Genomic DNA, 16875 nt, shown 5'->3' on the forward strand with positions numbered 1-16875 from the left:
ATGATTGAGACATTCAAATTGCTAAAGGGTTTCTATAGGATTAATTCAGAGGATATTTTTGAGATCAGGACTGGTGGTGGGAGAACTAGGGGACATCTATGGGAAGCTGGGCAAGAGTGTGGTTGGCAAGGGTGTTAGAGCTGGGTTCTTTACTTTTAGAGTGGTAAATGAGTGGAATAAGCTGCCAGAGTCTGTTGTGGGTGCTATGACAGTGAATGAGTTCGAGGCAAGGTATGATAGATACTGTGAGAATGTCAAATAGTTGTGTGGACATGATATTTAGGCCTCCCTCGACGAGTCTAAGGACTCCCTGGAGTCGCCTGTAATAATAGCAGCTATAAGACCAAAAGAAAAAAACTAGGTGAGAACATAGAAAACTTCAGCTGCATTCTCAATGGAGAACCTTTAGATGGCCGGGAATAAAAAAAGATCCAGAGGAAGACGTCTAGGTGGATTGATTCAGTCAGAACTGCCTTAGAAAACTCAAATGTTATATACAACAATGTTGGAATGCTGATAAGTAATAGACTGATTTGGATGAAAATTATTGAAAGGAGATTAATAATAATAAACTTAATCAAATAGTGCTGTCGTAGTAGTTTGTATACCCCCTTGAGGGTACATATCATAAAATTGATCATCTTTGCTTAGTAGAGATGGCTTGTTCACCTTGGCCAGATTAGTTGAGGTTAATGATATTTGATATGAGTTTTTTATGTTCCTAACAACTGACAACAGCAGATTCATCAGATTTTCCAAAATAAAATTGGCCATAAGCATAAGGACTTTGGTAGATGCCTGGAAAGTTAAAGTATAAAAAACTTGTTTTTTGGTGGAGATATTTATGACATGGCAAAATGCCATGTAAATGTTGAGGAACTTTAGAATTCTCACCATATGTTCAGAAATTCCTTTAACATAAGGAAGCAGAATGTGAGTAATTTCTTCTTGGGCATTATGGACTGGTATCATATAGCTGCTGAATGTTTGCTTTATATAAAATATTGATGATAGATAACTTATTGATGTAATAAGTTATCTATAAAATATAATGCATGAGCTGAAAGTTTATTTTTCACTTGGTTAGAGTATAATAAAATTAGTTTAATCCTTTTTCCAAGTGTGAGCAAACAAAGTTTGCGTCTGAAAGTATCTTCAGGACTGGGGTAAGGTGGTACAACACTAGGACAACTCATTGCAAAGGTGGATCAAGCTACCAACATTCTTATCTCAGTATCTCCTATAATGCAAAACACATCTCCTTGCAGATATGTCTAATGTTATGCATTAAGGGAATGTTGTACCACCTTACCCCAGTCCTGAAGATACTTTCAGGCGCAAACTTTGTTTGCTCACACTTGGAAAAAGGATTAAACTAATTTTATTATACTCTAACCAAGTGAAAAATAAACTTTCAATATCTTTCTCTAAATCCAGAGTAATTTATTAAAAAAGGGTGGCACACCATTTGGAAACTCCTATAGGTAGAGATGACCTGCTAATGCTTCTGCCTGGTATCTTCACTTGGGCCTGGCTCCCACTGAAGAGACCTCAATAAAGGTCAAAACTAGTCTGGGTAGTGGCCCTTCCCTTAATGCATAACATTAGACATATCTGCAAGGAGATGTGTTTTGCATTATAGGAGATACTGAGATAGGACTGTTGGTAGCTTGCTCCACCTTTGCAACGAGTTTTCCTAGTGTTGTACCACCTTACCCCAGTCCTGAAGATACTTTCAGGTGCAAACTTTGTTTGCTCACACTTGGAAAAAGGATTAAACTAATTTTATTATATAATGCATGAGCATGATTCAGGTCTTAATAGTACCAATTTTTTGTTCAGAATTTGATGGGTTTGATGGTATGTTATTTCATTCATGAGATTATAATCTTACATGAGATTATGGTGGTGACTGCAGTCATTTTAAAAAATTCTGTTGCTGCTTGGGACCAGTGCACCCTTTGCCTCTACTTTGTTTTCATTATAATATAAGTTATTTCAGTTATCTTTGAGTTAATAAATATCGGTGTTGCACTAATCACTGTCTTCTATAGTTATGCAAAGCAGATGTAATATATAAATATTGTTGTTTTATTAAACTGGTATAGCAAACATAACCACTATAACACTATTGATTTAAAATAATATTAATAAAATTGTTGACCCATTACTCACTGACCTGTTTTATCTAGTCTTCTTTTTCATATAGAAAAAGTGTGTGAAAATTTGTGAAAGTATGTATATACAGTCAAGATTACAGGAAAAATCTGATGTATTATGTCATAATCAAAATATTTACAGTTTGGTTTCACTAGCTAATCACAAAACAAATTGGACTCTGGACATTCTTTATCAGAATGTCCAGAGTCCAATTTTTATGAAGACAGCACAGTCTTCATAAAAACTGTGCTGCCTTGAGAATATGTAAGCCAGAAATAAATGTTTTCATTGAAAGTATAACCATAACTCTCTAATTTGGTCATTGAATTTATTCTGTTGGTATAGGTAGGAATAATTATTATTTATTACTCAATAAGTTAAAGTTAATATGGCTGCAAAATATACATTACATTAGTAGCTAGAATAGAAGAATATCAGTTACCTGTTGTTTTAACAAGTTAAGGCTCTTCTGAGGTCCAATAATTTGTCGAACTTTCATCATTGATTGATATTATTACTTAAAATATATGCTAATAAGAGATGAAAATGCTGACTTGTTTTGTTATTGTGTGGTTAGTTGAGAAATTCTTTAAAAATTAAAGCATTTCTATCAAATCATGCAAAAATGGCAACTTACTACATAATTACAAATTATCTAATATCACTTCAGATCATTAATATTGAGTATATCTGATTAAATGCTTTTTAAAGAAAAAATTGTACAAACTACATGTGTGCTGTTCATGCAATTACTAATAATACTTGTATTTAGATTTAAAAGTTAATGCAGGATTTTGAGTAAAACCTTAATCTGTATTTAATTACTTCTTTTGTATCTTTTTTACTTTTTAGATACTAAATCAACAAATATTGTTACATCTAAAGGTTAAAAGAGTATTATTAGAAACCTATATTTCTAATTGCAGATCATATATGGAGATTTTAATTTTCCTGAAATATTTTCTTTAAAGCATTGTAGTTTGAGATGTGTATACTCTAATTGAATTTTCTGAAACTTTCAAAAGTGTTTCTCTCAGCATGTATAAGGGTGTGTATCCTACTAAAAGTCATGGGACATGCTCGGATATAAACACGACTTTATCACCAAAATGAATAATATGCTTTCTTGCATTTATCTAAATGAAGTTTCCCACATTGCTTTGGTGCAATGTGGGAAACTTCATTAATTTCTGGTAGAAAATTTGTGGTATTTTGTTCCACTCCATCTTTAAAGCATTACTAAGTTCCACGATTGAAGATAACTACCTTGACTGCTATAATTCAGCATTCCACGTCATCTTGTTGTCGCTTCATGAATTAAGCATTATTGTGTTGGAATGTAAAATGCAGTGCAGGATGTGCAAAATTGTCCAGAGAATGTCATTCACTATGATGCTATTCATATGCCATGACCAGTGGATCAAATCCATACCATTAAAAGCAACCTTATATCATTTATTATACTGCCACCTGCAAAATTCATCACTTAAGTAAAATGCATTCTCATAGAGACATTTATATCCAAAGATTTCTATCAGAATGGAATAACTTAAAATGGCTTGTCACTCCACAGGATTGATTTCCATTCCTCCACAGTTCAGGTTTCATGTGCCTTGGCCCATGGTAACTAAGTGTGTATTCATTGTTAATAAAGGGTTGTGGACTGCAGTATTTTGTGACTATGCACTCTCCAAATTCAGATTCTTTAAGAAGTGACTTCAAGATTAGGTCACCCATCTTTTCAAGGAATGTTGGCTCCTAATTACAGTATTTTAAGCCAGTTTGTTTGCATCTTGAATTCAGTGTCATGAGCTTCCATTTCTTCAGTACTTTGTCAGCTATGAACTAGGAAATGCTTAATTGCTATACAGACATTTTCCCCAAATAACATGATTGTCATTCCCCTATAAATTTGCATAGCCACATCCATTTTCCTGTAATCAGGTGTCCCATGACTTTTTGATAGGGGTGGGTATGTCTGTATAAAATTTATTCTCATCTTAGCAAGTATTTATTAATATTCTCCTTTCAGATAAAGTATTTGCATTTCAGAATTTATAGTTTCTTTCCTTATTTGATATAGGGACTTTCAGCACAAGGTCCTTGGTAATGTTTGGAAATGGTAAATTATTGCAGTGTAAATATCCTGCTTTTGAGCTACAATCTCTTTCCCAGACAGAAGTTTCTCTAAGTTATTTTTCACATAGTTCAAAAGTACTCTTACAGCATGAAAATCCAAAAGATTATTCAAATAAAAATGTTGACCCTCCATCTTCTCAAGTTGAACCAGAAAAGAAACTTTCACTAATACAGCGATACAAAAAGATGCTAAAAGAATACTGGTATGTTTTAATACCAGTACATATTTCTACCTCACTAGTGTGGTTTGGTTCTTTTTATTATTTAGCATCAAGGTAATTGCAAATTTTTATCTTGTTGTTATAATTATAAATTAATTGTCAAAGTCAATCTCTGTGCTAACATAAGTAGTTATTGAATACTTTAGATCTTTGATAACTGTACTGTACCAATGACTTATAGAGTTTCAAAAATCTTTTTAACAATCATTTAATGTTTCTGATAATTATTGGAGATCTGAAATGGCTTGAAAAGTACCGTGTTTGGTTTCAGGCAGGATACTTGATTATCTAAACCTTTTCCCATCCATACTAGTGTGCTGCTGTTTATAAAATCCTTTCATAAGTATAACTGCTATTAAAAAAAAAAAAAATTTTTTTTTTAAATAAAAAAACTGTATACGCCGTAAGACATCAGAAGAATCTTTAACAACCTACATACCAAAAAGACTTCATAAGCACAAGTGATGTACACTTGTCCTTTATCATCTGTACACTGTATTATATTCAGCTGACATCAATACTACAGCATTGAAGCAAGCTCATATATGATTGATTCCAATAATAATAAAGTGATGTTTCTTCCATCAAACTATTAACCTGTTGTTCTTGCCTCATTGCTGTCTTAAAGTAATTGAAGCTGGAAAAACCAACTAACCAGTGACCATAATTCAAGAATCACAGTACATCCCTTTGTCTATGTGTCTTTCAATATTTCCAAGGCATTTAATAGAGGATTCAGCATTGAGGGCTTCTCAGCAATTTGTCATCATCATTATGGTCTACCTTGTACCTTTTATAATTGGATTGCCAGTATTTCCTCAGGCCATCTCATTACAAAAGTATATAATTTACCACACTTATAACAAAAAAAAAAATTCACCAACCATTGTATTTGATTTTGTAATCTTCAGTCTTGTGTATTGATTTTGAGAATTTAAGATACATTAGTGCTAATAAGTGAATGAATTGTTCTTTTTTAAGTGTCATGTGAATTCTTTTTTTGGTGTCACATTTAAGTGCTAAAGTTAGATAACTGGGAGGAGACACCACATAGCCTGGTAAGAAATTCAGAGCAGCAGGGACCCATGACTTTGGAGACATTGGTTGCATTGTGATGTATAATTCTTATCTTCCCAAGATTGTACAGTTCCTACTTTTCCACTCTCTTAGTTAGTGTGATCAAGTCTGAATAAATGAATGGATCTGGCAGACTAGAAGCAGATCAAATTATATTCTACGTTGGCTTAAAACCACACACATATATTATGGTACAACATAATCATATAAACATGCTGGCTATGGCATCACAAAATCATGCAAGGCTCTAAATGTTTTCTTCAGGAAATCAGGAAAAATAAGCCAGCTTCAGAAACAGCACAAAAAATTGAGGATTAGAAACTATGGATATATGAAGCATTAATGGAAAAAAGCACATCTAGCAGAGATATTACAAAAAAGACACTTTTAAATAAAAACTATAAAGATGATTTATTCAGGCTTTAGTGATCAGAGAAAGGAAACAGCTAGCATACAATACTAAACAGAATCCTCTTGAATGGTGGACAGATTTTAAAGTGGGAAATTGAACAGCAGTTTTATTTACCTGTAGTCCCACAGAAGGTTTTAGTAAAGAAGTAGAGAAATTTTTTGAGTCTTTAAAGAGGACAGCTGATGTGGAAAGAAAAAATGAGAAAGTAGTCCTTGAAGATCTAAATAGAGTAGGAAATAAATGCCAGACACATAGTGTTTGGGGAAAATTTGGAGAAAAGAGCAAGCTAATAATAGTAATTGGTAAATACCTACTGAGTTTCTCTTTAGGAGGACTTTGCATTATTTATATCATGTTGTTCAAACATAAAGATATGTAAATTTTGTTCAGAAATCACAAGACATAGGAAGTCTTATTGCCATTATTGTTGCTATTAATATCTTCATAAGAGTAAATTCGAACAGCTTTCAGAGATAAACTACAGACCTCCGATATATAAATATTGTTGAAAAAAAATAAATTAAAGTTCGAAAAACATCCAGGGAAGCATATATATTGAATCTCTGTGCAAAGATAGAAAAACCAGAACTTCATGTTGGGCTCAATTAAGAGGAAGCTTGAGAAAAGAAGAGATGATAACAAAAGTACTTGCCAAGTAAGTTAGCATGTGCCATTACAGAATACAGTGAAAAATGTAAAAAATATAAGTTTTTATTTGTAAAAGTTGCTTTAAAAAAACCTTAAAAATAGAGGAAAGAGTGCTATAAAAGGAATTAGAAATTATAGAAAGATGACAAAAACATTTCTGATGTCTTAATGGTGTGCAATTAGTATTGGTGAAAAAAGAACATTGTTATAATATTCAAGTTAAATGTAATCAGAGTAGATGTCAATACTCAAATCTAAAAAGTCATCAGAGGTCTGAAATGTGAAAAAAGCAAAAGAAGTTGATATTCATTTCAAATATGGATCTATAAAAGTTTTACAGCAGTTGCATTGCATATTTCAGATGATTCATAAGAGACTCCAGTAGTATTCACATAAAAAGGAAAATAAAACAGTGTGAGGATTAAAAATTTCTGTACTGAATCGTTCAAGGTAATTATTTATGCAATCATGCTTGAGAAAAGACTAAGAAGTATAAGAAAGAAAATGTAGTTGGCAAGCCCAGATTTTTACTTTACGATAAAGTCAAAAAATCATGGGAATAAAACAGTGATCTCTAGTTTTATAGAACTGGAAGAAGCTTGAAATGAAAATGAAGAAGAAAAATTATATGGTGTATATGGGACATTATACAGAAAAAAAAAACAGCACATTAAGTTTTTAAGTCAGCAGTTACAGTTGAACAAAGTGCAGGAAGATTTGATGTAAAATTAGGTGTAAAACAGGTGCATATATTTCACATTGAGAAAGAAAGGGGAATTAAATCCAATATCACAATCAGAACTATTAAACTACCTCCTTTATGCAAATGACATACTACTAAGTAAAGCTAGTATGAATCTTCAGGACGTTACCTTAATTAAATATATGCTGTATATTCATTGAAGTATATACAATCAATCAGGAGTGTATACACATGACTGAAAAATATATGATCAATCATGAGTATATACACATGAAAAAATCAGAACATTTCAGCTTTCAGACACAATTTTTAGTGAGGATGACAAACTAAATATGGAAATAGATAATAGAATAAGGTAAGCTAATATGATGGGCTGTCAGTTGAATAAGGATAAGAGAGAAATCAGCCCAAAAATTAGTTAAAATTGGTTTGCAGATTGTTTTATTCACTGCTAATTAACAATCTTCAAACCAGTTTGTTTTAACAAATTTTTCTCGTAATCTGTTTTTGGTTAGCAAAACATTTTGCTCGGTAAAAGATCAAGATTATGGTGGGTGATGCAGTTAATAGTACTTTAGAATTAAATATAAGGTTTGATAATATGAGACTATACAAATAATAGTATGGAAGAGAATTTCTGATTGGAACTAGTAATGATGTAAACTTAATTATGTAGTACTATTATAGTATCCTATATATTTCCCTTGACGTTACATTTCAGGAATGTGATGATTGAAATGTGTCAAGTATGTATCTAAACTGGAGAATTTTTAGCTACCAAGGAGTCTAAATTTATATATAGCCTATGGCTACTACCAATAAATTGGGGAGGCATACAGAATTGGTTGATAGTAGGTCTAGTGATGCTTACATTACTCAAAAACTATATAAAAGTGAAGGTAATTACCCCAGAACAATCAAAATTTTGGGTCCCCACATAGTTCACGGTAGGATGAGCTACCACTAAAATTTGATCACAGATTCTGTAGCGAAGAATTGTAGAAACAGATACCATGGGATTTGTTTATACATTTATTTCACTGGGGTCTTAAAAGGCTTGAACATAAACATTGTTTTTTATGAAGGAAATGTAACAGCATTTGTTATGCCTCTTCTTTAATTCCTCATGAAGTATATCTGAAATAACTGTGACTCTTTATTGGGAAGGAAGTGAAAGGTTTTGGACACCCACTGGGAAGTGAAACCTTTCACTTCCCAGTGGGTGTCCCTTAATCTCAAATGTTACCATCAATATCAAAAAAGTAATAACAGTAAAAATATAATTTAACTGCTCTCATACAGTTTTTAAATGAAACAGATCTCAGGTATACTTCTCTAATTGGAAAGTTAAACTCATTCCACTGATTCATTTGATAATGCTTGGCACTCACACAGTCATTCAAGTATTTTTAGATAACATCAGGAAAAGTACAACTTATCTTACTGAATTCAGTTTCTCAGTTCTATGGTGATAAAATTGTACATTATTATTATGTTGTTATTATGTGACATCTCCAGGGAGTCCAAAGACTCATTGAGGGAGGACACCCACTCCACACCCCTCCATCTCCACCACTCAATCCACCAACTACAACTAACCACAACTACACCAATGCCATCTACTACCACCACTAGTATAAATGATACTTCAGTAAGATAAGTTGTACCTGTCTGATGTTATCTAAAAATACTTGAATGACTGTGTAAGTGCCAAGCATTATCAAATGAATCAGTCTGAAAGTGGAATAAATGGAAGGAGCTTGACCTTCCAATTAGAGAAGTATACTTGAGAGCAATTAAATTCCACTTTTCCTCTTATTACCTTTTTGATACTGATGGTAATTCAGTCTATCATTTAAAAAAAAAAAGCTTTTTAAATCTTTTCAATTTATTTATTCTGGAGGAAGAGATTTTCTTTCTTTGATTTTGTAAAGCCTTACCTTTCTCTATTGCAGTATTTTATTTGCCTTCATGGAATCTATTTTGCCTGTGTTCAGCAATCTTTGTTGTCCTTGATATAATTTTGTTTTGCATCTAGAGAGATGTTTTCAAAGTACAAATTTCCTTTTTTTTTTTTGTGAATGATTTTTATTAAGTTAAACACTTGTCTGATGCCAGAAAATTAGTTAATTTTTCATATAATTGCAGGTAACTTAAAGTAACTTAAAACTTTTAAACATGTAATGTTAATTGCATAAGATGGTGTCATTTCAAATCAGTTTGTATGTATGTATTACGATCCTTGTTACAAACAGAGGCAGACCTGATGGATGTCTGGTTTAGCAAAGGAAGCTTATCCTTAGTTAAAGAAAAAGAAAATTATGGATTTTGCAGACTTTGTTATACAGCATTTCTTCAAATGCTGTATACAGTTTAACTTTGTTGTCACAAGCATGGAAATAATATTTCCAATAATTGTAACGGACAAAAGATCTAAAGTTCTGAATTTGATGCCTTCTAATGTTGGTAATTTTTTTTTACATTAGAGGACTAGATCTTTTGTCCATTACAGTTTGAATTGTTTCACTTGCTCATTGTTGCATATAAACTATAACATGCTGATTTGAAATTCAGTGAAATATAAGCTAGTTAATAAACTTCTTTTTTTAAAAAAATAGTTTGTTTGGTGGTAGTGTAAATACTATTAAAGTTGCGAGTATGTGGATTACAGACTCTGGTTAACAATAGAAAGAGGGGTGATATGATAGGTCTATAAACTTTTGAATGGGTGTTATAGCGAAAAATTTCAAATGATGAAATTTTTCGTTATATGGAAGGCGGAGAGAGAACACGGGGGTATCCATGGAAGTTAAAGTTGCTCTCGGTCAAGAAAGGGGTAAGAGCTAGGTTTTTCTCCCAGAGAGCAGTGAGTGAGTGGAATAATTTGCCCTTACGGGTAGTGAGTGCATCTAGTATAAATGAATTTAAGGGAAGGTATGATGGCTGAGTTGGGTAATTTACAGCCTCCCTCGATGAATCCTTGACTCCCTGTAGGTCTCAGATAATAATAATAAAATAACTGCTGAATAATATTCAGCACCTAAGCTTGTCTGTTAGAGATTGGGAATAGTACCTTCTGATTAGAATTTGTAATGGTTACCCAATTCATAAGGGGGGGGGGGTTCATTACATAAAGTGGAGAATCATATTGTTGGGATCATTTCTGAGCAGAGTATAGCATTTTTATGAAGGAGAGACCATTTGTGATATATGCTTGCTTTTTTTTATGATGAAGGAAAATAAATTGAGGTTATAGCTGTGATGTGATTTATATAGATTTTAACATTTGATGATGCTTCACATAAGTTATTTTGATGAAAATGTGCCCAGTAGGTATGGATAATCACCTGGAGAGATTGGTAGCAAATTGGTTGATAGACAAAGCAGTATTTAGAGGAGAATGTTTCAAGAGGTAGGTTGGGAGTAGGGATACTCTAGGGCATTGTTAAAGCCCTAGTTATTTAACAGATTCAAAAAATGCTTTAGGTATGTTAAGAATAAATTTCTTATTGCTGATGATGTGAAGCTGCAATTTATTGTCTGGGTGATATTCTTCTTCTTATGGTGCTATCTTCTATTGAAGGTCAGCGACCATCTTGGCAAACAAACTGCGTTCTTGTGTTAATCTGAGCAGTTGTACTCTGCTCTTTCATGTCCACATCTTGATGTTGTCAAACCAAGATATTCTTTTTCTTTTTTCTTCCTCTAGCTCCTTTGCCATCAATTCTTCCTACCAAAATAGTTTGTAGAAGTTGATATTTGCCATTTCTCATGATGTGGCCAAAATATGATGTTTTTTGTTTCTTGATTGTTTGTATGATATCTTTAGCTTTGCCAATGGATTTTAAGACATCTTCATTGGTAATTTTTTCTGTCCATGATATCTTTAGCATTCTTCTACTGTATATAGCCACATCTCAAAGGCTTCAATTTTCTTGATGGTTGTTGCCTTCAGTGTCCATGTTTCAACTCCATTAGCAGAATGGACCAGACGTAACATTTCAGCATTCGGCATCTGACTTCTATCTTTAGATCTTTACTGCAGAATAATGTTCTCATTTTCATGAAGGACTGCCATGCAACTTGGATGATATTAATAAATTGAAAAGAGTAGACAGGGAAGTGGTATTGAAAATTTCAGGTAAGCAAATGCAACTTTGTGATTGGACAAGAAAATAATATTTTATTATTATTATTACATGATACCTCCAGAGAGTCCAATGACTTATCGAGGGAGGGCACCTACTCCACAGCTCTGTCTCTACCACTCAATTCACCAACTGCAATCATTATATACACTAACGCTATCTACCGCTCACTACCACCACTAGTATTTTCACAGACAATCGCAAACATCCATGCCCAAGGTGGGATTTGAATCTGCAGCCTTTTGGCTGGAGAGCAGAATACCTGACCACTTGGCCAACCAGGCTGGCTGGCCTTATATTTTATGGATATAAGTTAGATGGTCAGGCTTTAGAAAAAGTTAATGAATCTGAGGATTTGAGTGCCTTGGTTGAAGTTTAGGAATCATGTTTGTAAGACAGTTAGTTTATCAGATCGTAAGCTTAATTAAAATAAACTTCACTTGTAGGAGAAAGATGATACCTTATATCAATCTCTTTGGTCAGGTCATATTAGATTATGGCTTGCAGCTTTTCTCATGAAGGTTTTAATGGATGTCAAAAAAAAAAAAAAGAGAGAGAGAGAATATTCAGAAAAGACTGATTGTGTGTGCAGAGGAATAACACTGTGGTAGTTCCAAGAATCAGCTAATTGTGATCTGATGAGTTCAGCAGGAAGAAGTAAAGAGATTTAATTGAAGTTTATAAGTTACTTTACAGTATATACAAGGTGTGTTCAACAAAAAAGACTGAACAAATGACTTTATTGCAACATTTTAAGCACTGTTCCCTTCAAAGTAGTCCCCCTCTACTAGAGATACACCATTCTCAACATTTTTTCCATTGTTGGAATGCACTTTCTGTGATGGTGTGCAGTTCTCTTATCACATTTTCCTGAATCTCCTCTGTGGTTTGGAAGCGATGTCCTTTCAAAGTAGTTTTAAGTTTGGGAAACATGAAAAAGTCTGCTAGGTATGGAGAATAGGGTGGATGGGGCACAACGGATGTCTGAATGTTTTGTCATGTAACTGTGGCTAAGGAGTGACGTGTGAGCTGGTGCATTGTCGTGGTGCAACATCCAAGTTTGGGTTTTCCCACAATTCAGACCTCTTCCTGTATACAGCATCCCTCAAACACGCTAAAACTTTCTGGTGCAACTCTTTGTTTACCATCTGACCATATGGTACAAATTCATAATGAACAATGCCTTTCCAATTAAAAAACACAACCAACATCACCGTTCTGCTTTTTTTAAAATGCTTAAACCACTCATAGCTTTTCGTTTGGCTCATACAGTCCTCCCCATATGCTTGGTTAAGCAATTGAAATGTGTCTATAAAATTTTTACCAAGTTTGCAGCAAAATTTCACACACACACGTTCTTCAAGCTCTTTCATTATCGCTTTATCACTAATCCGACGAATATCTTGTGCACGTGCTCACTTCAGCGGATGTAACTCGACAAGTAATGCTCATAGCAGGATGGGCAAATGGCAGTTTGTTGTCGAACCTGCCACTAGGTGCGCTCAGTAGCCGCAGCACACTCTTTGTGCCAGTTGGTGTGCTATTTAAAAAGTTTGGTCTTTTTTTTGAACATTCGTTTTATATTATAGTAGAAGTTACTGCACTTGCTGAACCAGGCTCTACTAGAAGGCATAATCAAAAGATAGTGAAGATGAGAAAATGACTATACAAAGTTCATTTTTTACTGTTAGGATAGAAAACAGTGTCCATCAGCAGTGGTGGGGAACTAGTAATTAATAATCATAATGAACTTGGTACCTTATCCTTATTTTGCTCATTCCTTATCACAGTTGATGCTTAGTAACAGTCCTATCAACAATGAAAAGCATACATAAGGAAATGGGAAGGAACACATGTCTATGTAATGAGGGTAAGCTTTTATGTTGTATGTATGAGGAGATTCTAGAACTGAGACTGGAATTAATGAAATGAGGAATCCTTTGCAACATTTTGCTTAGTTAGAGCATCTGATAATTTTCTACATTGTTCTGATCAAAAGCAAAAATAGTACATTAGACTGTATATATAAACAGTATGCCTGCACCATTTACTTCTTCCACAGTTCTTTATATTAAATATTTGTTATTCCTAACATATATTCTAATGTACTGTTGAGTCGCTAAGTCATGATGAATTTTTGAATTAACCAAAAAAATATATTAGTAAAATTTGATCTTTCATGAATTTCAAAGGTTTGTGTAAACAGCAATGCATTGAGAACTATTGGTTTATGCCTGTAGTGCAGGGCATTGCCATGGATTTGGAATGATTGGCTTATTGAGTAGGTTTTTTAAAGATATAACCTTAACATGCATTCATAAAGGAGATGACTTATCAGTGCTTCAAAGTCGTGTGTGTAATCATGATAAAATCTTGATTACACAAATGAGTGGTGCCTCTATTTCAGAAAGCAATTACTAAAAATCGGTCTCACTTCAATATATATGAGAGTTTTTAAGTTGATATGAAAAATATTAAGATAAAGGAAATTATCTTAATATTTTCGTGTGTGTGTGTATATATATATATATATATATATATACATACACCATTATTATATATATATATTATATTTTTTGAAAAAAAAAATTAAATCAATATAAATTTTATAATATTTGCAGGGGGTTTGACGTATTACCTTATCTAGAGGCATTAGGAATGAGTGAAAGCATACTCAGACCTCTAAAAACCTCAGGACTTGGATATGTAGCTGTAGCATCTGCCATGTATAAGCTTGCCACACCTCTTCGGTATATGGTGACGTTAGGAGGCACTACCTTTACTATTAAACATTTAACTAGGAGAGGACTTATTAAGCCTGTTCCTTCCAAAGACCAGTTGAAAATGCTACTGAAGAAAAAAACTGATTTTAGTAAGAAACAAACATGATGGAGTATTTTGAAACAAACAAAAAAAGCATGGTTTGTTTACTAATAGAAACTGGCTCTAGTGAAAAAAAATCATCGCATACATTTTTGTATTTAAAATTGTCATATAATTTTATTAGTTAGAATATAATTATGGAATTATAAGAAAAATGTCTACATAAAATGAAATTATAATTGTACCAGATTATATCTGTCAGATTTTCTTTTTGAAAATATGTGCTGCATCTCTCTCCAAGCATCTGAACAGCTGAATGTCGTTCTTATAGATTGTTATTTCATACAGAGAAGAGTACAGATACAATATATATTTCATGATATTGATTTTTGTCTATTTTGAAGTTTCAAAGAATTTTATTATTAAAGAGGTTATTGCCTTGCAAGTCACATAGTACTGTAAGAAGCATCAATTTTTTGAAGAACAAGAAACCCCTTTAGAAAATTAATGTACAAAAATTGTCATAATTAATTTATTGGCAACTCCTTTCACTGTTTTATATACTGCTATTATAGTGAATGAATATTATTTTTATAATTCAACTTTTTTTAGTTGGCTATTATTAAAGAATTTTATTATTAAATAAGTTATTGCCCTGCAAGTCACATAGTACTGTAAGAAGCATTAATTTTTTAAAGAACAAGAAACCCCTTTAGAAAATTAATGTACAAAAATATTGTCATAATTAATATATTGGATGAATATAGCAACTCTTTTCAGTGTTTTATATACTGCTATTATAGTGAATGAATATTATTTTTATAATTCAACTTTTTTTAGTTGGCTATTATTAAAATAGAAAACCATCTGCAGAACTTTTAAAGAAATAATTTCTAATTAGTTAAGTTTTAAATCTTAATCATTTTAATCATTATGGCATTTGTTATAGATGTGTTGTTAGCCATGCAACCACAAACAAAAACTAGATTTTCAATTAAAGCTTATTTGCATTGAGATTTCTTATGTTATAATCAGAATAAGAAAGAACATTTCCATGATTTAATAGTTTCCATCCTAGAGAATTGTCATAATTTTATAGACAGATTAACAATACATTGATCCTTAAGCTAGGAACTGTTGCTTTAGATAAAAGTTGAAATTACAGATTAGTGAATTACTTGTGGAAACATATGGAAATAAAAAATTGTTTTTCGGTATTTCAAAACAGAAATCTCTAAAGAATGTGTTTAGTTTTACCTTATCATGTTATTAAAGAAAAAAAATTAAATCTGAAATACCAAAATTTTATATACGTTTTTCTCTCCCTAATTTTTATGTCTGTTTTTATTTTATTAATGACTTGCTATTTATTTTTATGTAAATGATTATGTATTTGGAGAGAACTGGAAAACCATCTGCAGAACATTGGGGTTTAGAAATTTGTCCTGATTGTTTTCTTGAATACCTGTTGTATTCAGAAACCACTTATGGTTTACATTATATTTAATTCTATGCCAGTTCTTATGTTTGTGTGTGTGTGTGTACATGTGCGCACACGCACACACATGCAGAATTTCATTGAAATTTTAAGCTGATATGAGATCTATAAAATGTAGTTCATGCAATGAAACAGAAATCTTTGTTAGAATGTTAATGGAATTTAAGTTTAGTTTCACTTGTGTACTAAATAAAGAAGAGGTGAGTCAATATTTGCTATGAGAAAACAAAACCAAAAATTTTGAATTTAATATTTTAAAATAAACTTTGATAACATTTTAAAAATATTTATTCTAAATAAGAATAAATTTGAAAAACTAATCAAATATATAAATTTCAAAAATGAAAAACAGTGAGGACTTTGTTTAGTTTTTTTATAAAATAGAATATTGATTACAAGAAAGTTTGTCTGTGATATTCTGTAATTACTATCTCCCTCCCTCCCTCCCCATACCATTCATCCCACTTTATTACAAATACATCAATAAAAAATTAATGTAAAAGGCTAATTATGTATTATGGCTATGAAATACACTGATATTTATAATTTGTTTACTTTGTAATTTTAATGAAATTTTTCCATCAGATCAAGTAATGAACAATTGGATATTGACTTGCACTGTGTGCTGTATAAAAAAAAAAAAAAAAAAAAAAAAAAAAAAAAAAAAAAAAAAAAGTCACACTCTTGGCTGCCCTGTTTTGCTGAATTACTGTTTATTTTTATATCTATATGAAGGCATGAAGACATTTTTTTTTCTAAAGCATTTTCTGTTTTAAAGTATTCATATATTCTTGTAATGCAAAGAAAAAAAGAGTAGGATTTGTTGATTTCACAAAATGAATAAACATTTGAAAAGCATCTCATCATTTTACTGACATTCACAACATTAGATTTTTATATCCTACATTAGGAAATATAAAGTAATCATCAAGATGAAAAGCCAAACGGCTATATTTTCTGGCAAAGTTAGTTAAATTATCATAGTTTTCGATCTTAGAGTTTTGCATACTGGCTGTAAAATAAGAGATTTTTATCCCCTTAATTTA

At 32.1% G+C, this 16875-nt stretch overlaps 1 protein-coding gene across 6 annotated transcripts in view; it reads left to right on the top strand.

Moving 5' to 3' along the window:
- Nucleotides 1–16611, top strand: part of LOC150103260 (uncharacterized) — a 52135-nt gene extending 35524 nt beyond the window's left edge. For 5 of the 6 annotated variants that reach the window (XM_090397484.1, XM_090397482.1, XM_090397481.1 and 2 more), the window contains exons 3-4: nt 4244–4574; nt 14130–16611. In XM_090397484.1, coding sequence (XP_090253610.1) covers nt 4244–4574; nt 14130–14397 — 599 coding nt within the window. In that variant the 3' untranslated portion in view covers nt 14398–16611. The remainder of the gene's footprint in view (nt 1–4243; nt 4575–14129) is intronic. The other variant, XM_090397486.1, reaches the window with a different exon arrangement.
- The last annotated feature ends 264 nt before the right edge of the window (nt 16612–16875 follow it).

Source organism: Typopeltis vanoorti, chromosome 9 (assembly GCF_054136105.1).
Source record: "Typopeltis vanoorti isolate ZY-2024b chromosome 9, IOZ_Tvanoo_1.0, whole genome shotgun sequence".
NCBI lineage: Eukaryota > Metazoa > Arthropoda > Arachnida > Uropygi > Thelyphonidae > Typopeltis > Typopeltis vanoorti.